Source organism: Bufo gargarizans, chromosome 8 (genome assembly GCF_014858855.1).
Source record: "Bufo gargarizans isolate SCDJY-AF-19 chromosome 8, ASM1485885v1, whole genome shotgun sequence".
In the NCBI taxonomy this organism is placed as follows: Eukaryota; Metazoa; Chordata; class Amphibia; order Anura; family Bufonidae; genus Bufo; species Bufo gargarizans.
In genome coordinates this window covers 47,230,901-47,256,098 of record NC_058087.1, presented here as the reverse complement: position 1 = coordinate 47,256,098, position 25,198 = coordinate 47,230,901, and the positions used below count along the sequence as shown (strand labels likewise).

Below are 25,198 nucleotides of genomic sequence, written 5' to 3'. Positions count from 1 at the left end.
GGCAGAGGAGGAGCAAGAAGAGAATGCTTTAAGGGTTTCTGGGATCCCTGGTGTTGTCCGTGATGGGGGGAGGAGAACGAGGACGATATTATCCTGGATGATGAGCAGGAGCCAGGCCACTCCACAGCTTCCAGTTTAGTGCAAATGAGGGCCTTTATGCTCCAGTGTTTAAAGAGGGACCCCCATATAAAAAGCATAAAGGGCAATGACCAGTACTGGGTGGCAACCTACTTAGACTCCCGGTACAAACACAAAATGGCGGAAATGTTACCACCATCACAGAGGGCTGTCAGAATGCAGCACTCTGCTTTTGCGGGTGCTGGCAGAGGAACTTCCACTCACAAAGAAACAATTGCGGGTACCAATCCAACAGCGCATGGAAGAAGAGGGCGGTTTGAAGATGTGTTGGTCATTTCGGATATGAGATCATTCTTGCAGCCAACCCATCAGCAGCCGTCCTCCGGATCCAGCCTCAGGGAACGTCTAGACCGACAGGTGTCCGACTACATCGGGTTAACAACCGATGTGGGTGCTCTGAGAAGCGATGAACCCCTGGACTACTGGGTGTGCAGGCTTGACCTGTGGTCAGAGCTGGCACAATTTTCCATGGAACTGTTGGCTTGCCCCTTGTCCAGTGTCCTGTCCGAAAGGATGTTCAGCGCACCAGGGGGAATCGTGACCGATAAGTGCACTCGCCTAGCTCACGACAGTGTGGACTACCTCACATTTCTAAAAATTAATGAGGCATGGATCTCGGAGGAATTCAACACATGTGACGAGTCGACCATGTTTGATTGAAATTCCTCATGACAGCCCACAAATATCCGCCACCAGAACAAATCATGGTCCCTGTCTTAGGTAAATACAGTGGCATAAAAGGCCTTTTATGTCCGTTGAATGCCAAATATTTGGGGCCTGTACTGGCCGACAGTTACAAATTTATCCTGTGAACGCCTGATGTAACTCCAGCCACAGAATCCAAAGTTCTTCGCTGTCAGGTGAACGCCTATTGGCTAATTTTTGGGGCCTGCACTGGCCTCCAGTTACATTTATATCTGTGACCACTTAATGTACCTCCAGCCACAGAATCCAAAGTTCTTTGCTGTCAGGTGAATGCCTATTGGCTAATTTTTGGGGCCTGTACTGTCCGACAGGTTACAAATTTATCCTGTGAACGCCTGATGTACCTCCAGCCACAGAATCCAAAGTTCTTCGCTGTCAGGTGAATGCCTATTGGCAAATTTTTGGGGCCTGTACTGGCCAATAGTTACATATTTATCCTGTGACCGCCTAATGTAACTCCAGCCACAGAATTCAAAGTTCTTTGCTTTGAGGTGAATGCCTATTGGCTAATTTTTGGGGCCTGTACTGACCGACAGTTACATTTTTATCCTGTGACCGCCTAATATCCCTCCAGCCACAGAATCCTACAAAGTTGTGTGCTGTCAGGTGAATGCCTATTGGCTAATTTTGGGGGCCTGTACTGGAGTGGCAAGTTCTCACAACAATACTTAGTGCACCAATCACTAATATCTCATAAGACCTTATAAAATGTGAAGCTGTGTGAACCGCAAAATAATAAATCGCATCATTAGGGATTTCCGCAATGGCGCTTTTTTTAAACACTCGATCTGCATATACAGTGATTGTTATAACATGCGTGTGAAATGTAATCAAATACACTGCTTTAATGTCAAATTACATACAGTGATCAGAAATTCTTCCTCAACGTTGCGAAAATTGTTGCCAACCATCTTTTCTGATTGCATCCAACTTCGGTCTGGTGGAAACCCAGTTGCTGTAGCAGGCCGCGCATATTTTATATAGGCGTAAATTACATTGCCAATATTTTGCGTTGAAAAAAATAATGAATGGAGATTGCAAATTCGAATAATACATCTGGTATGTCACTGTCCATGTTGTGGGACTATTTGTGCACTTCAAGGAAGTATTTGGTGGCTGCAAATATGACATGAAGGTATTCCAGGTTTGTCTGCCTTTAAAGTGAATGGAGCCCACCGCGAACTTGTGGTTCGCGAACATTTGATCGCGTTCGCGAACTGTCCCGGCCGATGTTCGTCCATCACTACCCATCATGACTGCATCAGTGCAGAACCTGACATTAGCATGATAAAGGCACAGGACCTGTAAAATAAAGATGAGTCAACAGCACACAGCATAGCATTAACTGCACTGGTGTCATTTAAGTTCAGGTTCACAACACAAGGGGTCAGTTCAAGTGAAGTATCCTGTAAGGGGTGCTATGTAGAATTATCTCCATTTCAAGGGGTTTTCCAAGATTGTTGAAAAAGTGCTACAGAGCAGGGTTCTGTGTGAAATTAAGATAAAACCCACACTCACCTTTTAAATGTCCTATCGCCACTTGGATCCCCGCTGAGATTGCAGCAGTCATGTACTGTTTATTGTATATGTCACCAGTGCAGCCAGTTATTGGCCTCAGTGGTCACTTTCTGTTCATGCACATGTGATTGCTGAGGCCAGTGATTGGCTGCAGTGGTCCCATGAACAATAAATAGCATGTGACTACTGCAGACCCAGCTGAGATTGGAGCGGTGGGAACTGGAGCAGTAGTGCGGGAGAAGTTGGACATTTGCAGTGGAGGCAAGGAGAATGGGAGTGGAGATAGTGGCTATGCTGGTGATAGTAGCACTCATAGTTCACAGTGTCAATCTCCCTCTGGCACTCCCTGGGTCATGCACAGTGAATGGAGGGCACAACCCTTCTTCCCTCAGGGCATTACCTGGTATTGGGACTTCTGCCTGGTGGTAGTTGGAGTGCCCTTGATGGACTACGGTTGGATGGGTGCAAGGTAGGTTTGTGGATGCAGGGGCTAGTGAATGGTGGAGACAATAACCAGTCCCCTTGCTTGCAATAAATACAGCTTCACTTTTCAGAATCTGATGATAGGTGCAGCAGCACAAATAACGGTAAAAAGGACAGTTCAAATGTGGATCACAGTATAATCCTCTCTCAATAGCAGTGTAGAAGCAACAATGATGGTAGTTGTAGTACTCACTTGGTCTCCGTCTTTCATTAAGAACTCTCTACAGTCTCTCAGCTGAACCATAGGCATGCAATGGGGTTCTTATTACCTTCTTCTGCACTTCCCAGACCGAGAAGTGCTGCAGAACTTAGATATGGGTGATCAATTCATCTCAAAGTATGGGGGGTGCTTTAGCAGTAGTTCCTCTCCACAGCAGCAAAGCCTTTCTGCCATAAGCATGCACAATACCTATCTGTCCAATGCACAGCCTGAGTTCTGGACCTTCTAAGGTGTCTGGTGTCTTCTTTTCCTGGGTACTTTGGTAGAGTTGCTTTTTTAGCAGCTGTAGTCTTATAGGCCAGGGTTCTATGAACTTGAGCCTAACTTGCAGAAGCTTGCACATGTAGGTGTTCACAGTAACTCAGTTACACTCAGACTCACTAACTAACCAGGGGACAGAACTAGTCCATCACCTGGTAATCTAAAAAGTCTGCCAAACTGGGTCCTGCTCCCTTACTTTAAAAAACAAAAATATTGGGCAATCCCTTTTTAAGAGAACAAGCTGATGGTGCCGTTTTGCCTGGAGATTCAGTTTAATAGTTTATTTTCATAGACAATTTATGCAGAAAAAGCTATGTTCTACAAGTACAGAGCCAATATAATGTTGTGGTTTAAGCTCCAAAGAAAAATACTTACTGTATGTCCAAGACTCCAAGTAATTGAAACATTACATTTAATCCATGGAATAAATGCAAAATATGATCACATCACTTACTGGGAGTTAAGTTCTAAGTAAGGGGCCAACAAATAGCATTTCTGGAGAAAAACGTGCTATATGCACCTGGACATACAGCCTCAGACTTGGAAAAATAAGTGTTGGTCTATTCCAAAACACATTGTCTCGTATATGTAAATAAGAAAAATTGTCTCCAACCACTTAAGGTCTTGTTATTGCGCCAGGAGGTATCAAAAATGGTGGACCACCAATACTCAACACCCCTCTATTGTCTCTCATCACTTCTCCAGGAGGACTGGCAGCTCCACAACTGAGGAGCGAACAATACCGGCAGCACTGACCACGATTTAAACATACGCCTATACTAGTGTTGTGCCTATGCTTGCGTAACACGAAAAGGTGAGCATAGTCATCACCTCTTTCTAAACTAATACACTAAGAAACTACTACCCTATGAGCACCTCTCGCTCTCTTGCCACATATGCTCTACAAGATTTTGGAATGTGTCTGCGGGAATTTTTAGCCATTTATCCAGAAGAGCATTTGTGAGGCCAGACAGATGTTGGACGAGAGGACCTGGTTTGCAATTTCCGTTCTAGTTCAGCCCAAAGGTATTTGATGGTATTAAAGGGTAACTGTCATGTTTTCATAAAAAAAATCTATTTTAGCATATATTACTGATGCAGCAGCATTATGCATAAAGCAATATTTAGTTTCTTCACATACCACTGTTTTCCTTGTTTTTTTCCTTAGTTATGGCTGTTTAAACATTTACAATATGAGGACCTTCTCAAGATGGGTCCTCTGCCAGTTCTCTGGGGCCAAAACTGCCTTCCCTCACTTTCCATACACACTTGCTGTAGCCAGCAGCTCCCTGCCAGCCAATCAGATTGGATTACTGAGAGACACGCCTCCTCACTCTGAAGCCTGATGCAGGCATGCAGTGTGGAAGACCGCCCCTCTGTCTTCCTGTCTTAGCCAGTGACAGACAAGCCATAGCAACTGTCTTTTAAGGGAGCAGTGGAAAGGGACAGATGACATTAATGAAATCTGTCATTATAAGGTAATTACAGATCTTTTGACAATCATTGACAGACTAACTCAGGTATACATTCCTAGCTCTAATAAACTAGCAAATAAAAAAAAAATGACAGTTACCCTTTAAAGGGAACCTGTCATCAACTTTATGCTGACCGCAGCATAAAATAGTGACAGAAATGCTGATGTCAGCGGTGTGTCACTCATGAGCTAAAAGTAAGTGGTTGCTGAGAACCAGCATCATAATCATTGCAGCCCAGGCCTTTAAAAGAGTCAAATCTACTTCAAAAGAGTCCTGGTTATCCATAATCTCCTGCTCTCCTGCCCATCTGCTGATGATTGGCAGTTCTCTCCTAGAGAGAAAGAGAGAAAACTAGGTAAAAAACTGTCAATCATCAGCAGGAGAGCAGGAATTTGTGAATAGCCAGGACTCTTCTCAGGTGGCCGTGACTCTTTTCCAGGCCCAGTCTGCAATGATTGTGATGTTTGTTCTTGGCAACCACTTACTTTTAACTTTTAAATGACAGACCGCTAAAATCAACTCACCTGTCTCTACTTTATGCTGCCGTTAGTATGGGCAGTGTAAAGTTGATGACAGGTTCCCTTTAGGATCAGAGATCTGTGCAGGCCAGTCAATTTCTTCCAAACCAAACTCAACCAACTATGCCTTTATGGACCTTGCTTCGTGTACTGGGGTACAGTTAGGCTGTAACAGAAAGAGACTTCCCCAAACTGTTGCCAGAAGCATACAATTATTCAAAATGTCTTGGAGTGCTAAAGAATTAAAATTTCCTACACTGGAAGTAAGAAGCCTAGGCCAACCCTTGAAAAACACCGCTATACCATTATTTTTCTTCCACCAAACTTAACAGTTGACACAGTGCAGTCAAGCACAAAACATTCTTCTGGCATTCGTCGAACCCAGACTCATCCACCAGACTGCCAGATAGAGAAGTGGGATTCATCATTCCACAGAACACGTTTCCACTGTTCCAGAGTCCAGTGGCAGTGTGCCTCACACCACTCCATCCAACTCTTGGCAGTGTCCCTATGTATGTGAGATCGTACTATGAGTCTCAGCAATCAGTGATCCAGCACTGTAACTTTATGTGGTCTGCAACTTTGTGGCTAAGTTGCTGTGGTTCACAGTTCATTGACTTTATACGCCTGTGGCAATGGTGCCGAGTGAATCGCCGTAATTCTAGATATTGTGTCCCAATACTTTTGACGATATAGTAAACACTGTATATACCATATATCCCACATAGTGTATAGTAGTAAAATCCCTGATTAATTACAAACCTTTACATAACACTATCTACATTGAAACATTAGATTTGACGGATGATTCTAGTCTGGACCACACTGGAAAATTTTCATCAAAGTTTTTCATTGAAGACCCACAGCTAGAGTGAAAATCATCTACAAAAAGTCTCTGTCTCTCTGATTTTAGGAAATTAAACAGCAAATGCAAATGGTAAAATTCACTGTTCACCCACCCAAGGCCTATAAAGCGTTCCCCACCAATTTGTAGAACGAGGAGAGAGAAGCGCTCACATAGTGTGCTCTCTCCCCTTTCTTCAGGAGAGGCAATTGAGATGGGCTCATAGACTTTCTATTGTGGCCATCTCATGCAGCGAGAAGAAACAGCGCTCTATGTGAACACTTCTCTCTCCTCGTTCTAGTTATCGGTGGGGATCCCCACCATTCAAAACCTTGATATGATATGATATGTAACTCTACTACATCTGTAGGTCCGTCAAGTTCAGCCTTTCTCAGGTCAATTATTTCATATTAATTGTAAGATTTTGCCTGTGGATATGTCAAAAAAGTTTGGAAAACCCTGTAAATATTGGTACAAGATCATCCTGTAATCCCGTGGCACTGAGGACGGGTTCACATCAGCGTTTCATTTTCCGTTCAGTTCTGTTTATAACGGAATGCCCAGACAGGATGCAAAACGGAAGCCTTTAAGAGGCATTCCGTTTTGCTCCATCCTAATAGAAGTCTATGGGCAAGCATAATGGATCCATCTGGTTTCCGTTATGCAGGACAAAAAAAAAAGTTGTGTCCATGGAACCTATAACGGAATGCCATAACGCTAGTGCGAACCCACCCCAACTTTAGGCGGGTCATTGCTACAGCTGATGATTGGCTGAACAGGCATTTCCTAGGGACTAGGAAGCAGAGCCAATGAGGGCTATGGTATTGTGGAACTGGAGATGGGGAAAGATCATGGGGATATGATTTCTTTTTTGCTTCTTTTATGCCACTTTGAGCCATTAAAAATGGTCCACTGGGCACCACTTTACATTTTAGTGAGTATGAACAAAACGGATAGATCAGGACAAAGGATAAACCAGAAATCAAAAATGTACTTATTTAAGTACCCATATTGTAATTAATTCATGTCTTTCAAATGCAATTTATTATATACAAGTAAGTATAGGAATAGGAGTTTTGTTGATTTAATTTCTATTGGTATAATATACTTGTCAGCTATGTAAATAGATTATATTGTACGCATATACAGAAGATATGATTTTATGTACAAGTATTGCAATGTAAACCAGTATAAAAAAAGGTCTAAAACAAAATCTTTGTGGTCTATATAGCAACCAATCACAGACAACCAATAACAACCAATCATATGCCTTGAAAAATGCAGATTGCACTATGGGCAATAAAGGCAGTTTCATAAATCTGCCCTATTATACATATGTTTATATAAAACAAGTGTCCATGATTTGAGGGCTATGAAATACAATGGGGGAATTTATCACGTCCTGCACTCCAGAATTCTGGCTTTAAAAAGCCACAAAGTGACAAAGAAACTTGTGACTTGGGGCAAAGTTTTACATTTTTACACTACTGAAAGTTTTGGAAAGTGGAAGCAGTTAACCATATTAATTATTTTCACTCCAGATTTATTAACTGAGACTTTTTAAAAGGTCACAAAAATACATTCACTCTTACTCCAGTAAAGGGTAGGCATAGAAAGTGGAGTCATTTCTCAGACAGTGTTAGACTTAAATATGCACCAATTTTATCAATCTGTGTACGACATTTAATAAATTTGGCCCAAATTACGGTGACACAGATGCAAAACTGACTTTAAAAGTTCCCCTCGTGACCAATTCTCTCATCCCTTCCAAATATTTTGCACCAGATAGGAATCATTTTTAATTATAGAGAAACTGTCTGAAATTCATTTTAATAATTGGGGGTCATTTACAAAGGCTTTACGCCATGGTTTTGCTGGTGTGAATTTCAGGTTTCTTATTCTTGTTGCCTTTTTACTAAGACTGGAGTGTGAAACGCCAATCTTTAGTAAATGACCCCCATTGTGTTCCTAATCATAATTTTCTTATTATAATGTTCTACACTGACCAAAATTCTCTGAAATGCCTTTGGAGACGGTTTATGGTAGAGAAATGAACATTCATTGCACGGGCAACAGCTCTGGTAGACATTCCTGCAGTCAGCATGCCAATTGCACGCTCCCTCAAACATTGCGACATCTGTGACATTGTGCTGTGTGATCAAACTTCAATTTCAGAGTGGCCTTTTATTGTGGGCAGTCTAAGGCACACCTGTGCAATAATTATGCTGTCTAATCAGCACCTTGAAATGCCACACCTGTGAGGTGGGATGGATTATCTCGGCAAAGGAGAAGTGCTCACTAACAAAGATTTAGACAGATTTGTGAACAATATTTGAGAGTAATGGGTGTTTTGTGTATGTAGAAAATGTTTCAGATCTTTGAGTTCAGCTTATGCAAAATGGGAGCAAAACCAAAAGTGTTGCGTTTATATATTTGGTCAGTGTATATTATGTACAGTTTACTGGGATGGCAAGGGGGGAAACATTTACCACCAATTATGCAAAACAATTTGGGAGCTTCAATATATTTTGTACAGTGAAAGTAGAGTCAAGTATTTTATTGGATGGAAAATGTGTATAGAGAAGGGAGTGTAAATTTGGCAGGAAAAAAAACATACAGAATGTTCTTTTCCATTCTTACTAATGCATGAATAATATAGATTTTACTCTTTACTCCAGGAAAATATTAACCTTTTTCTGTTAATATATAGGCTTCTTATGTAAAATTTTTGTGTCATGCCACCTAATTGGAATTTATTATGTTGCAGTTATGTATGATAATAACCCATGGTTTAGATGTGGTCTAGAGGGGAAAAATTCAATTATTCACAAAATTGTCCTCCTGTGGAATAAAATATGCTGTACACCAGGCATGAGGTGGTATGAGACAGAAGTGTCTCACATACCTAGTGAAATGTACAAAATGTAATGTCTTATATGGACTATTTGTAAATTTGGTAAAATGTTCTATATTTTCACAAATTAGGCAACTACCGTAATTCATGCAACCTACAAAGGTATTAAAAAATCTCTACCATTTTATACCAACTTGACCAAGTCTGTCACTGCAAAAATTGACCAATTTGCCAAAGATAGCATAAAGCCAGTACAATTATCGTAATACTCGGGGTTATGCCAAGATAGAGGATAAGCGTCTGATCTGTGAGGATCTGACTGCTGGGGCCCCCCACCATTCTTGAAAATACTTTTTAATGAAACTGTATATAGCAAGTTTTATGATTCTAATCTTGTATTCAGTGCCTAGGGTTACGACTTTCAGCTTTCTGGTCGAGCATGCATAGTTCCAGCACCAGGAGTAATAGGAAGCTGTAACTGGGAAGTAATGTGAGAGGCTCAGCCAAGGAAATATGGGATAAGAAGAAAAGCCTGAAGTAGATATCAGCAATGCCAGACAGGACCAGAAATCTGCTACCCACATAGGATGTGGCTGGAGTCACAACCTTTTGATGCATTGAGGAGAAGCACATAGGGAGCAACAGTTGGACAAGAAAATGTAATTATACACCACACACAAAAAACTTTAGGATATTTGTCTTGGGGGTGAAATTTCAATGCACTTAAACTTAAAATGCACTCTAACCTTTACAGGTGAACTTAATGTGACCTTCTCTAAACTTTTGAATTCACATGTCCCACTGTTCAGTGTTTCAGTACTTTTTGCACAACTTGCTGTTCTCTAACAAGGAGCTTAACGGCAAAAATCACAACAGGTTTTTGATCCATGAATCGCCCAATAAATTTCCTGGTTCAATTAGAATTGGTATTTAAACAGTCCTCCTCATCATGCTGTTCACATTTTTACATCAGGAGACCAAGACAACACCTAACAATTGATCAACAGTACCTCACCATTGCAATGCTTCAAGCAGGATGATCTCAGACGGAAGTGGCCACTGAGCTTAGAGTATCACAGAGTGTCATCAGCGGGTTGCAACAGAGATACAGTGAGACTGGAAGAGTCACAGGCATAGAAGTGGACTTCCTTTGGCCACATCCTACACTGATGACCGCTTTATTGTGAACAAAGATGATGAATGCCACACAACTCCAGGCACATTTAAGCCTAAACTACTTGAATAACATCATTTATCCAGTCATTGTGCCTCTGCATGAACAACACAGGCCTAATTTCATCTTCATGGACAAACATGAGCCAGCTCATCGAGGCTGCATCATTAGGGAATGACTTCTGGAGACTGAGGTACCTCAAATCAAGTGGCCTGCACTTTCTCCAGACCTGAATCCCATTGAAAACCTATGTGATCAGCTGAGTAGCTGTGCAAAGGCTTGTTACTCTGTACCCCAAAACCTCAATGACCTGAGTGCCGCCCTTCAAGAAGAGTGGGATGCCATTTCTCAGCAAACAATAATTCGACTTGTGAACATCATAAGACGTCATTGTCAAGCTGTAATTGATGCTCAAGGCCACATGACAAGTTATTAAGAAATTGACATTTTGTGTGGGGATATACCCACCACTGTTGTTGGCTTTTGTTTCAATAAATAGTATGAGATGAGGAAATCACCATTGCATGCTTCTACTTTATGCTCTACTTTCATTATATAATATCACTTTAGCGTGAACGTTTTACGTTTTCCATAAACTTCACCCAAAAGCCAAATATCCCTAACTTTTTGTAAGTAGTGTATATGTTTAGAATGTAGCCTTAGTGTTGCTGCTCTGTGTATAATGACTACAGCCTTCTTTGAAGTTTCTTGTCCATATGGTGAAACACCCCTTTAATAGGGACACTCAGGAAGTATTATAAATTTTGATAGGGAACTCAGTGGGCATTTTTAATTTTTAGGGAGCACTCAGTGGTCATTGTTACATTTTATAGGCACTCATGAGGCATTATTACCTGAAAATTCACATAGAAGGGAGCACTATTATTGTCTAGAGCAATTAAGGGGCATTATTAGGTTCTACAGTACACACAGGGGACATTCATTATTACCTTCTAGAGGGAACAAATAGGTTATTATTGCTGTCCAGAGGGCACCTACGGACATGAATGCTACATTCAGGGGACAACGATGGGCATTATTACTGTGTGAGAGTACAAAGGTGTCACTAATACTTTTAAATTCACATGTCCCACTGTTCAGTGTTTCAGTACTTTTTGCACAACTTGCTTTTCTCTAACAAGGAGCTTAACGGCAAAAATCACAACAGGGGTTTGATCCATGAATCGCCCAATACATTTCCTGGTTCAATTAGAATTGGTATTTAAACAGTCCTCCTCATCATCCCGTTCACATTTTGACATCAGGAGACCAAGACAACACCTAACAATTGATCAACAGTACCTCACCATTGCAATGCTTCAAGCAGGAAGATCTAAGACGGAAGTGGCCACTGAGCTTAGAGTGTCAGAGAGTGTCACCAGCAAGTTGCAACAGAGATACAGCGAGACTGGAAGAGTCACAGGTATAGAAGTGGACTTCCTTTGGCCACATCCTACACTGATGACCGCTTCATTGTGAACAAAGCCCTGCAGAACTGGATGATGAATGCCACACAACTCCAGGCACATTTAAGGGAGGTGAGAGGCACTCAAGTGTCACATCAGACTATTCAAAACAATTTAAATCGGTGTGGTCTGAGTGCTAAACAACCTGCAAGGGTACTTGACCACACCACTAGGCACAGGCATCATCGTCTTGCATGGGCCAGGGGGCATCTACGTTGGATGAAGGACCAGTGGGCCTCAGTGCTGTTCACTGATGAAAGTCGATTCACACTGAGCAGAAATTATGTCAGCCAACAATGTTGCAGACGTCAAGGAGAGCGCTATGCATCAGCCACTGTTGTCACCAGATGAGCCTTTGGTGGTGGTGGTGTTACAGTGTGAGCAGGTGTGTCTAGTCAATACATAACTGCCCTATACTTTGTGAATAGTACAGTGACAAGCCTAAACTACTTGAATAACATCATTTATCCAGTCATTGTGCCTCTGCATGAACAACACAGGCCTAATTTCATCTTCATGGACAAACATGAGCCAGCTCATCGAGGCTGCATCATTAGGGAATGACTTCTGGAGACTGGGGTACCTCAAATCAAGTGGCCTGCACTTTCTACAGACCTGAATCCCATTGAAAACCTATGTGATCAGCTGAGTAGCTGTGTAAAGGCTTGTTACTCTCTACCCCAAAACCTCAATGACCTGAGGGCCGCCCTTCAAGAAGAGTGGGATGCCATTTCTCAGCAGACAATAATTCGACTTGTGAACATCATAAGACGTCGTTGTCAAGCTGTAATTGATGCTCAAGGCCACATGACAAGTTTTTAAGACTTTGACATTTTGTGTGGGGGTATACCCACCACTTTTGTTGGCTTTTGTCAATAAATAGTATGAGATGAGGAAATCACCATTGCATGTCTCTACTTTATGCTCTACTTTCATGATATAATATCACTTTAGCGTGAACTTTTTATGTTTTCCATTAACTTCACCCAAAAGCCAAATATCCCTAACTTTTTGTGAGTAGTGTATATGTTTAGAATGTAGCCGTAGTGTTGCTGCTATGTGTATAATGACTACAGCCTTCTTTGAAGTTTCTTGTCCATATGGTGAAACTCCCCTTTAATAGGGACACTCGGGAAGTATTATAAATTTTGATAGGGAACTCAGTGGGCATTTTTACTTTTTAGGGAGCACTCAGTGGTCATTGTTACATTTTAGAGGCACTCATGAGGCATTATTACCTGAAAATTCACATAGAAGGGAGCACTATTATTGTCTAGAGCAATTAAGGGGCATTATTAGGTTCTATGGTACACACAGGGGACATTCATTATTACCTTCTAGAGGGAACAAATAGGTTATTATTGCTGTCCAGAGGACACCTACGGACATGAATACTACATTCAGGGGACAACGATGGGCATTATTACTGTGTGAGCGTACAAAGGTGTCACTGATACTGTGCGAATACTGATGAGATTGATATTACTATTTGGTTATAAAAGTTAGCACAATGACTGCTGGGGGCACAAAAGATGGCACTTGTATTGTATGTAGCACTATACCACTATGGGCATTATCTACAATATATGGCACCATTGTTTTTGGAGGCAATATGTATTAGCCACTATTATTTTTAGACATGCTGTCTATGTGCCACTATATTTAGGGGGGTAATTGTAGTCATGACAAAATTATTTCTGAAATACAGTATTTGGGGATACTGTACCACACAGAAGGTGCAGTAATAGGGTATTAGCAGGATGGTGAGTTTGTATAGACTGGGGGAAAATAGGGGAGGAGGGAGGGTTGAGGAGGAGCCAAAGATGGCTTTGTTGCAAACCTCATCACTCGTGCCTGGAAGAAGTTGTCATGGTCCACAGGGCTGATGGAAAAGATGAGAAAAGTGAACAGCTCCAATCGGAGAACACATGTGTCAATTGTAATTCACTGGATTTTACTCAACTATTATCACTTATATATGCATTATCTTACTCAACGTCCCCAACAGACCTATCTATATCGATCAATGGCTGCACACTCTGACACCAAGTCAACCATGTCCGCTGCCTTGGAGTAACCTTGGATTCTGCCCTGTCCTTCAAACCATACATCCAAGCCCTTTCCACCACCTGTCACCTCCAACTCGAAAATATCTCCCGCATCCGCGCATTCCTCAACCAGGAGTTAATGCTTGTACGTGCCCTCATCATCTCTCGCCTAGACTACTATAACATCCTCCTATGTGTGACCTTCCATCTAGCACTCCCACACCCCAACAAACTATCCTCAACCCCGTTACTCCTCTGCCTCTCCCCTCTGCCATCTCTTCACTGGCTCCATTGCCCAGCGAATTCAGTTTAAAATACTAACAACTACATACAAGGCTGTCCACAACTTGTCCCCTCTTTACATCTCTGAGCTACTTTTCCAATACATCCCCACACATAATCTCCGATCCGCACAAGACCTTCTTCTCTTCTCTCCTCTTATCACCTCTTCCCACAATTGCCTCCAAGATTTCTGGAACTGGAACCATCTACCCCAACACATCAGACTCTAACCTAAAGTGGAATCCTTTCAAAGAAACCGGAAAACCCACCTCTTCAGACAAGCCTACAACCAGTGTCGCTGCTGCTGTTATACCACCATGACCAGCTTTACTCTCACCTACTGTGTCCTTCCTCCATACCAGATTGTAAGCCTTCGCGGATAGAATCCTCTCTCCTTCTATACCAGTTTGCAACTCGTTCATGCTTAGTGTAATTGTCTGTATTATGTATGTGCACCCCTTATCATATGTACAGCTCCATGGAATGAATGGCGCTTTAATAATAAATAATAATAATGCAGTGTCCGTGTATACTGAAATATAGTCAATGTATGGTGGTGATTTTGGTCTTTGTTGAGTGTCCAGTTATTATTTAGTGGTATTGATAGTGGAAATGCACTTTAAGAGTAAACTGTATTATCTATCCGTACAAATGTAGCTTGGCGATTCCTGTAGTGGGCCAAAGGACTGCCAGTCCGACATTGATTACATTCCTAGACGCAATGTTTAGTATGTGAATCTATTCTAGGTACTGTAAGCTGTATGTGGTTATTCTATGTATTGACTAGCTGCATGTATGCATACTTATCAGTGATTACATACTGTATTTGCAATAACTCACAACTGAGACACAACGGTTGTAAAACCCTTTATTTGGAGACCAAAATGAGCAGAGACTGAACCATACAAGGGTCTTGGAACAACATAGTGCATTTCATTAACCCCACAGCAAGTGTCACAACCCATGGAATAATGGTCATAAAATACCATGTTCTTCATTTCCCTGAATATAGCACCAATACGAAGAAAATTGTTTAACCCTTTACTGTCAGGGTGATTGTCTCAAACCCAGGTTTACATTTAAGATTGCACTGAGAACAAATGGGTTTCTGTAATTCTCTGTTAGTTCAAGGATAAGACATCATGGTCCCCGTGACACCTGTTTTGATCTGCTTGTGTTTTGCGAAAGTAAAATGAAGGAGACATTAAAACAATATCCGGGTTTATTGGAGCAAAATTATACCCACATTTGCACTATTTTCTTCAATGTCAATCTGATATTTTCATATATATTTCATAGGGTGGCATCACAGATTTCGGTTTGGGGCTAGAAGTGTCAAGTTATGCTGGGTAATTTTTTGGAGTAATGGCAGAATTTTTGAACAGACCGCCATAACGTTAGGAAGAAAATTACATTTCAGAGAGTTGCGGGGATTATAGGGATGTACCACATGAAATTAAACCAATACATGACGTACGGTAATCTTCTTTGGTATTATACCGAATCTAGGCAATAAAAAGCTATGTTTTTTTGTTCTATGTTTTATTTGTTCTTTGTATTATTTTTTAATGTCAAATAAATTGCTTCAACTTCCACAAACTTGTATCAAATGTTATTACTGCTGTGCATCCCTACGGCCTCCCACTACCTTATCTATCAATCTTATCACCTGCATGCTCTTTCTTCGTCTTCTATGGTCTTCTATACACAGAGATGGTCTTAGACTCTACCTAAACTTATACATAAAGGGGGACATTTACTAAGACCGGGGATTTAGACACTGGTCTTAGTCCCTGTCTGCTGCAGCTTGGTACACCTAAGTTATGTAGAGACACCGGCCTAGGCGCATGACCCCATGGCCGTTCATTTTTGGCGTAGATATAATTCATTTTCTACGCCAAAAACAGGCATAGAAAATGGGGAATGAGGCACTCGAGAAAAGAGGCGTTTTTTTCATAAATGACCCCCAAAGTTTATTAAAACCTTCTGTGAATGCCCTAAAATGATTTTTTCTATTATACATTATTGATATTTTAATTTGTTTTGCAATCTGTACTCCCAGGGCATATGTATCCCCCTGCAACATCATTGTACAGGGAGGAGCTCCACTGTCTGGAGTTCAGGTTCCAATACCGCTTAGCAATCAGACCCCTGTGGCCACAAAGAGCGCTGTATAGGCAACAGCTTCACAGTACATTGCTGCACCTGTCTGTACCAGCGATGCTGTCTTAAAGCCTGGCTTTAGGAGAGCGGGCACAGGAAGAGGAGCAATGTGCTATACTGAACTCCTGCGCTGTGCTCCCTCGCTCTGCTAGACCCTGTACCATGCAAGGCTTTAGAAGAGCGGAACAAGCAGGCACAGTGCAGGATCTCAGCGCATCACTCTTCTGCCTGTGCCCACTCTGCTAAAGACTGGCATAGCACATCTATGGCAGGCTTTAGAAAAGTTGCCCTGGTACAGAAAGGAGCAGTGATGTACTACAAAGCTCTTGTTTATACAGTGCTCTTTGAGGCCGCAGGGGTCTGATTGCAAGCGCTATAGGCACCTGAACTCCAGGTGCCTATATCGCATGGAAAAAATAAGAAAAGAAAAAGTGTTTTAGAAAAATCTTTTTAGGGCATATACGGTAGGTTTTCAAAAACTTTATAAGTTTAGGTACACTTTAAGAATGCAGCATTTAGGATCAGTAGGAACTGAGTAGGGATAAGTCACATGACATACTGTACAATCCCATAGTCTAATTAGCTTACAAAATGGTCATGTGCATAGGTGACGGATACCTTTCTACAGCGTTGCTTCTTTGCATTTTGTTTTAAGGCACTCTTTGTGATACAGTATAGTGGTCCTATCTATTTAAAGTAGTATTCAAATTTACAGTGCTTCCGATGTCTTCATTTGCTATACAGCTAATTTAATGGCAATCTTTTATTTTTTCATGATGGGCCTCAACATACTGCTTAACTGTGTTTATGGCTTCTATAACATAGCTGCATTTTAACTTTCTTACAACGGCCTCGAGCCTCCGAAACACCCCTAATTCTACTAATTCAAACATGGCTCTCCATAGAACCCTACCTATAGTCATCTAAAGTTGTTAAAAACTGTAGGGGTTCCAAATGTTAAGACTGTAGTATGAACGCTAAAATGCTGCCATATTATGGTTATGTGAAGAATTCAATGTACTGCACACATACTCGTGCAGACATATTGCACATAACACTTGCGGCACACCTCTCATACCTTTTAAAATATTGTAATGGAAATGAGTTTGAAGTATCATTGATGTTTTATAATTCTAACTTGATGGCACCTGAGATTTCTCTGGGGTATCAAAATGTTTGGCTGTTTCATTCCATATCTCTGGTGCAAGATAAATCTAAAATATTAAGAGCAATTTGAAAGTGGCACAACTGTGATGATTTACATTTTTGAGAAAAGGTATGAGAGTCTGTGATAGGATTACAATCCAGAATGTAAAGTTGTACCTATTCGTTATTATCTTGGATCACAGCGCATATGGCCGAATGGCAATTCAGGCCTATTGTGTCAGGAAGAGTTGGGCTGTAAATTTACTGGCGTTTCAGAGATACCCTGCGGCTCACGGTCTTGAAGAAGACACCTTTAAGTAGAGAGGAATAATCGGGGATTCTGAACAGGCTTCTTTCACTGAAGGGAGCTCTAGAATCTGCAGAAGCACCAGTTAGCAGCACTCGTAGATTATCTTCATGTGGGCGACTTCCTACTGACAATACTGAGATCTCAATGCCTGCAGCTCGAGCATCTTGCACAGCCTTTAGAAGAGTGTCCTCTGCTTGGGTGTTGCCATCTGAGAACAACAGTAGCTTCTTGCTTGATCCAGGTGCTGCATCCTCACGGAAAAGATCTGTTGCCGCACGTAGCGCTGCTCCAACATCTGTACCACCGTTGATGAACTTCATCTTATCGATTGCATCCACAACCTCTGTGTAGTTGGAAAGGAACTGTACCTCAACCCGTTGTTCATTTTGACCACTGTACTGCACCACCGAAAGACGCACAGAGTCGAATGCTGGACTTTCCGCTTCTAGGAAGCGTTTTGCGAGGCGCCTTACAAAGCCTTTGCTCATCTCGAAGTTTCTGCTTCCAACACTGGTAGAACTATCCACAAGAAGAGTGATGTCGGAAGGAACTTCAAATTTAACTATGAAAACAAAGGAAGGACATTATTTATCAGGACTTGACCATGAGAGGATTAGGTGGCCAGATAGGCCCATATCAACCTTTCTGGGAGCACATACTGTATATGCTTTAACCAGGACAAAAGCAGACTGTATGAATTGTGAAAAATTGTGCACCTTGTATTTCGTAACCCTATGATAGCATATTAAATAATAAAAATAAGAAATAACATACTTACTGGCACAGGTGTAATCTGGGCATTTCTTTTCTGTAAGAGGAGTAAATACAGTTTTAGCCCACATGTATAACTTCTATGGGTGGCACGCTGTTTTGGGAGTGATTGGCATACTATACCTTTGCAGATATGAGCAGTGACATTCTGTAGGAAACCATCTTCCAGCAGCTCTGTATAGCTTGTCCTTTGTAAAGATAGTCCCTTTGAATATGTTGTTCCACCGCAAGAAATATCACCCAATTGGTCAGGGTTGGGAGGAGACTGGAAGATGTCTCCTACTCCAAGAGAAACCACCTGTTGAATAGAGAAGATATGAGCAAGGCGCCAAAATACAACATAAAAACTATGGAGAACACAGATGGCTTTTTACCGGAGTAACATCACACAGGGTATTGAGTGGTGTTCTGTCTCTCAGGATATCAGAGTGACCATCTGTCAACACAAGAGCCACTCTCTTATCAGATGCAAAACGTTTCAGTAGATTATCTTTGGTAAACGCAAGTGCCTCCCCAGTCCATGTGCCTCCTGCTATCCAGACCAAGTTCTTAATTGCCCTACAAAAAAAAGAAAATTTACAAATGTTACAAATATAGGTATTTCCTTCAGAGTAAAGGACCCTCGACCTGATTCTTTTTCCATTGCAAGTAAAAAACTGAGATTTATTGTAGAGGTGCATAATCTACAGTATCACCATCTACATCTATAGTATGTTGTGTAGCATGTTACGATTAAACCTATCCCATTGAAAATTTACTGCAGACTGCAGGCAACATGGAATAGAGCAAAAAGAGCTAAGCAGACTGATATACAGCTGTTCAAAAGAACTAGTGTTTTTTTTTTCATTTAAAGGGGGTATCAAAGAGTAAGACAGACCTCCAAGAGTGGCTGACTCGTGGAGAATTGGTCATGTGACACAAGGGGAGCAGGTCACTGCTGCAGCCTGGGTTTGGCTGCAGCGGTTACATGTCCTCCTGTCGAAGGATAATGTTTTCAGCAGGGACAGGAAAAGCTGGACCAGGAGCCTTAGACACCAAAACCAGTATCAGGGACCAGGTGAGTATGATCAGATTTGGTCAGCCACTCTAGGAAGTCTGTATTAATCTTGGATAACACCTTTAAATCTTGCTCTTTTTATGCTTTAGTCCAGTGGTTGGTCCTAATCCTTAAAGGGGATCTGTTGCTACGATCTCAGACTATTATCTGCAGTAATACATGAACAGTACTGCAAATAAGGTGTCCAACCATTTATATTTTCTTACTGCCCCCTTTTTCCCTGCTGTGAGCTGCACTAAAATACACAGTCCGGTCTGCTGTGCAGTGCTCACGTAATGGAGAAGACTCTTGTGTTTCACTACCGTTTTGAGTGCTAATACTGATGTATTACTGCAGATAATAGTCAAAGCCTTCCGTATATGACTGAAAACAAAGGTAGCTGTAAATCACTGTGTAGGACCACGCACAGTGCTCCTAAGCCCAAAATGACCAGAGACTTAAAGGGGTTTTCCAGGATGTCCTTCAATATCCGAAGTGAATAAGAGCGCTGCAGTAGCCAGTTAGGTCTACTATGCAATGGATGGAGCTGTGTAGTTACTGAGCCAGTTTTCGGAGCAAGAGCTACCCCAAAACAATTGATCATTGGAAGTGCTGGATGTCAGACCCCTGCCAATCAGATATTGATGGCCTATCCACCAGTAGTAAAACCATTAATAGTAACATTCTGGAATACCCCTTTAGGTTTTACTGATCTTTTCCAATAAAACTATGTACTATTAGTTTATTTTATATGTGTTAGTAGTTTCATGGGTTCATACTGTCTATATCAGGGATCAGCACCCTTCGGCACTCCAGCTGCTCTGAAACTATAACTCTCAGCATGCAAACATGTCTGGCTGTTCTTATAACTCCTATAAAAGTGAATGGAGCATTCTGGGAGTTGTAGTTTCAGAACACCTGGAGTGCCACAGGTTGCTGATCCCTGGTCCATAGGAACTTTTATGGTGAGTTTCACTCACTCCTTCAGTTGGCCAATGGTGCTGATGTTGGGGTCTCCCATGGCTACAGATTCTTGAGTATTTCCGTGACTGTACTGTACCACTCCGACTCGAGATTCCCCAGTGTTAAACTGTAATCAGAGAAAATAGAGACTGTTGACACTGTTAGTCATGGAAACAGTATACAGTGAATACATTAAACCTACTGGATGACTGTAAGTTAGGTAATAGTGGAAATATGGAAAATGTTCTAGCCTAGTATATTCTAGTGAGAGCATGGAAACAGTAATCCTGACCATTACACTGCAAGGATCATAAGCACTTCTCCAAGGAACCAGTTCTCTAACCTTGACGTGTTCATCTCTGCTCAGTCGATCGATGACCTTTATGATAAACTCCTTGGCTATCTGGAAATTAGAACTTCCAATACTCTCAGAACTGTCAACAACGAAGAGGACATCAATGGGACCACAGGTGCATTCTGCAGGAGACATTTGTAGAGAAAGACAGTCAAATTCCATTAGGGAAGGGGTTGTCTCTGAATGAGAAATAATGAGCCATCGATTATGTGCAATGTAAATTACAGTAGTATATCTAGCAGGGGCGGACATACCACCTATGCAGCCGGTTCAGCTGCACAGGGGCCCAGCGTGGGAGGGGGCCCTGCACTCACCTCTATCTTCCAGCCAACACTAAGCACAGAAGGATCGTTCAGTGCTGGGGGAAAAGGTCCTGGACTGTACTGAGAGGAGATGAGAACTCCAATACACCTTAAAGGGAACCTGTCAGTACCAAATCGGACCAAATACCGCCAGTACTGCCTTAAAGCTCTTGACATCAGGTTTCTAACAGTGTCCTTGTGTAAGATGTACAAGGCGCATTATCGCTGTAAAAGACCTTTTATTACCCCACAGGTCATAAGCAAATGAGGTTCTTGAAGTCAAGGGGGCAGCAGCTTTTACCGTTCTCTTTGCATTTGATTGATGGCCTTTTGGATTCTTTTAGGCGCGATTCCATCCTGAGATTTCGAGCATGCGCCGTACCTTTCAGATGCCTGAGCATTGATCCCCAGTGTAGGGTATTTGCTTCATCGAGTCAATGTGCTGACGCTCCTGATCCTGTGACTGATGCTGATGCAGAGTAAGGTTCTCTGAAGCGCTTGCCCACGTGAGTCTGCGCCAGGGCATTGACTTGCTGAAGCCAAGTACACTACAGCGAGGATCAATGCACAGGCTCCGCAAACTAGATCATACGCCGCATATGTGAAAGCTCAGGATGGAAATGCACCTGAAAGATTCCAAAAGGCCATTAATTAAATGCAAATCCAAAAGGCCATCAATCACATGTGAAGAGGCGGGAAAGGGGCACGGTGAGCTTGACTTAAAGGGTGAAAGCTGCTGCCCCCTTGACTTCAAGAACCTAATTTGCATACAACCTGCGAGGGAATAAAAGGTGTTTTTGTCACGGCCTATGCTGTACGCTGTGACACTGTTGCCACACTTGCGGTTGCCCGCGGCAACGTGTTGCTATGAGAGCATGCGGTGGCAGTGTCTCGGCCTTCTGGGTGATTGCCGTGACATGGTTTCCACGCATGCTGTTGCCGGTGGTTACGTGGTTTTGTATGCTTGTGTGTGCACTTCCCCTTTAAGTTGTAGCCTCCCCCTGTCTGGTGCAGTTAGGGTTAACTACCTTGCTGGGTGTGGTCACTAGGTGCTTCATCTTATCTGTGGCTAGAGACCAGGAGTCAGTGGTACTCCAGCCATGGTTTGTGCTGGAGCTATGCTCCTGGTCTTCATATTCCATCTGTCCAGTGAGGGCCACCCTTGTGGTCATCAATGTTATCCCGGTGTCTCCTTCCCTTTCTGTCCCTATGTGTATGGAGTGGGTTATGTTCAGGGTGTTGATATGTCTAGTTTTGGTGTTACATGTCTGGTGGTGTTTGATGTCCAGCATGTTTACTAGACATTCCCCTGTCTCACATGTATTGCAGCTTTGGGTGTCCTGGGTCCCTGTGTGGTTTGTGGTGTGTGCTGAGTCCTTTTAATGTTGATGTGGACAGCAGCACTAGTGCACGGGTTCCAGTCAGTGTGTCTGTGGCAGGTAAGTGTGTTATTGGTTTCACTTACCTGCCATCTCTATAGCTGTATGTGTTTCCCCTCCTTGCAGCCTGGCCTTAGTTAGAGACTCCTGTTCCTCTGTGTTGTGGATGAACAGGTCGTCTCTCCCCTGCTCCCAAGTGAGGGATTTCCAGGGCGACTCAGGATATTAGGTATCCAGCGTATGAGCTGTCCCACCATCGGGGTCCGCTCATACAGTGAGGAGTCAGGAAGAGGATTAGGGACGCGGTAGGAGGTGACCTGCTCCCTTATTACTCCTTTTGGCCAGGCTGATCACCCTTTTCCCTTTGATACCGCATGGTAGGGGGTTTCCCCCACTCCCCTCCATGACAGTTTTACAGTGATCATGCACCTCGGATATCTTACACAAGATCATAATTAGAAACCTGATGTCAAGAGCTTTAAGGTACTGCTGGCGGTTTATGGTCCATTTTGGTGCTGACAGGTTCCCTTTAAGGACGTTTGATAATGTCATCAATGGGAGGAGCCAGAGCAAGAAGACTGTACAGCCAGCATTGGTGTAGAGAGATGTGAGTTTTTACTAAAGATGCTAAGTGTGTGTGTATGTAGCAGAGCTGTATGTATGTAACTGAACTGTATGCGTGTAGCAGAGCTGCATGTGTGTAACTGAATGGTGCAGATAGCAGAGCTGTATGTGTGTATAGCAGAGCTGTATGTGTGTAAATTAGAGCTGTATCTGTGTGTAGCAGAGCTGTATGTGTATAGCAGAGCTGTATCTGTATGTTATGAGGTCTGATTTGAGATCTGATATGAAGGTCTGATCTGAAAGGAAGGGAGATATTTTTTGTATTGTCACACGTTATATGGGGTATTTTGTATTGGTGCACAATATAAGGGGGAATTTTTTGACTACAGGGGAACATGATAACTAGTATGGGCACTATGGGGGTATTATTACTTTCGGGTACAACAGGACATGATTATTATTATTGGGGGCACTGTTAACACTAAGTGCACTCTGGCAGATAATTATTTTTATTGGTGGGACTTTGAGGAGCACTATTACTGTGGAGGGCACCCTGGCACAGTATCAGCTTAGTTAAAAAAAAACATTTTTTTTGGGGGGGGGGGGGTCGTATGGATTATGTCAGAAATACTATTTCCTGGGTGCAGTTATTTTTATTTTGCTAGTTTGTTATTTTATTTATGTATCATCTTTTTGTTAAACTCTACAGAGATGAAAGAAGTCATCATGGCAGTTAGGTCTGAATGGCAAAGATGAGGAAAGAGAATGACAGGTAAGAGGTATGTGGCTCTGTATTACCCTTTATGTTTGTAGTGCTGTATGTAATGGTTTCCAAGTATTTAACAGTAGGGCTGGAGGGGGTGCTAAGTTGAGAATTTGGCAAGGGGAGGGTGGGCTTCGTTTCAATTTTTGCTTCTGGCAGCAGAAGGGCTAGGTGCACCCCTGTCCCTTGCCACAAAGCACTGAGGGCATAGGGAGGGGGTGGCCAGACACAGAGGGTCCATCTGTTGTCTTGTGGATATGAGACTGAAAGATCTCAAGCCATTACAAGATGGAGCTGGCATCCAGGACCACTCCCCACTTATCTATAGTTTACATTCCTTAGCTAATTGCGCAGAAGTGAACTTTTTTTTTTTATAATGACCAATGGAACAAAGCCAGAGCCTCAGGGGGACGCCCTGCTTAACTTCCTCTAATAAACTAGAGAATTCTGCTTTGATCCTCGAGAGGTGTCAGTGTGATTTTCTTCCTTGTGCGCGACTCACTAACAACTTGCAATTTGGGGCAGACAGTTGATAATATAGCACAGCTTGTGTGCATCCAAAACACTCTGTCTCTGCCCCTGACATCTAGTCACTTAGAAGAAATGATCATGCGAACAAGCAAGAATTTTTGGATGTTAGTATGAGAACTGTATAGTGTCCACATTTTGGAATATGAAAAGATCAGATATGGTTAAGCTTAGAAGAAAAAATGAATATAGATGTATACTCACAGGCATCAATGCATACTTACCACAGCAAGCTGAAAAAAAATAAAGTTAAAAGGCAATTAAATTTAGCTCGTCATAAATAACTCCAGCATCAAAGATCCAGATGATAATAAACAGGCCTCCGATCACTTAGACATGAAGCATGCACAGCTACATAAAGAGCATAACCCTTTGCACTTTTGAAAGACATCTCTTACTGAGAACATCCAGCATCAAAGGGAACAGATGGACATCTGAGGAACATTAGGACAATTCAAAGAACCCTATACATGTCTTTTTCAACTCAATATGTCCAGTGTAATGTTGATGCTTACAGTTTTAGAGGTTAGTAATGTGCTTTGTGGATGTCTCCAGTTAATGATAGAGTGGTTCTTTTATTTGCCATACTGAAAGGTTACCTGCTCAAACTTGAAAGTGATAACTGGCATTAGCAAACGTTAATATCTGATAGATAAATTAACCCTGTGTTATATGCAAATTCTAATTTGTAAGGCTAATTTGTAAAGCCAATGGTAACTAAAACATCTGATACAGTAACTCAACCCTATATCATATGCTATTTTATAACAAAGCTAAGTTCTAATTTGTAGGGCTAAGATTAATTTGCAAAGCCTATGGTAGCTAAAAAAAACATCTGATAAATAACTGAACCCTATATTGTATGCTATTTTATAACAAAGCCAAGGCTGCTTTCACACTTGCGCTTTCCCTTTCTGCTATTGAGATCTGTT

At 42.1% G+C, this 25,198-nt stretch overlaps 1 protein-coding gene across 1 annotated transcript in view; it reads right to left on the bottom strand.

The window, feature by feature from the left end:
* Positions 1–14,840: 14,840 nt before the first annotated feature.
* COL6A1 (collagen type VI alpha 1 chain) overlaps positions 14,841–25,198 on the bottom strand; it is a 47,167-nt gene continuing 36,809 nt past the window's right edge. The window contains exons 29-35 of the mRNA XM_044303451.1: positions 24,491–24,499; positions 20,719–20,852; positions 20,393–20,502; positions 18,751–18,934; positions 18,500–18,674; positions 18,384–18,413; positions 14,841–18,167 (exon numbers count right to left, since the gene is read on the bottom strand). Coding sequence (XP_044159386.1) covers positions 17,557–18,167; positions 18,384–18,413; positions 18,500–18,674; positions 18,751–18,934; positions 20,393–20,502; positions 20,719–20,852; positions 24,491–24,499 — 1,253 coding nt within the window. The 3' untranslated portion in view covers positions 14,841–17,556. The remainder of the gene's footprint in view (positions 18,168–18,383; positions 18,414–18,499; positions 18,675–18,750; positions 18,935–20,392; positions 20,503–20,718; positions 20,853–24,490; positions 24,500–25,198) is intronic.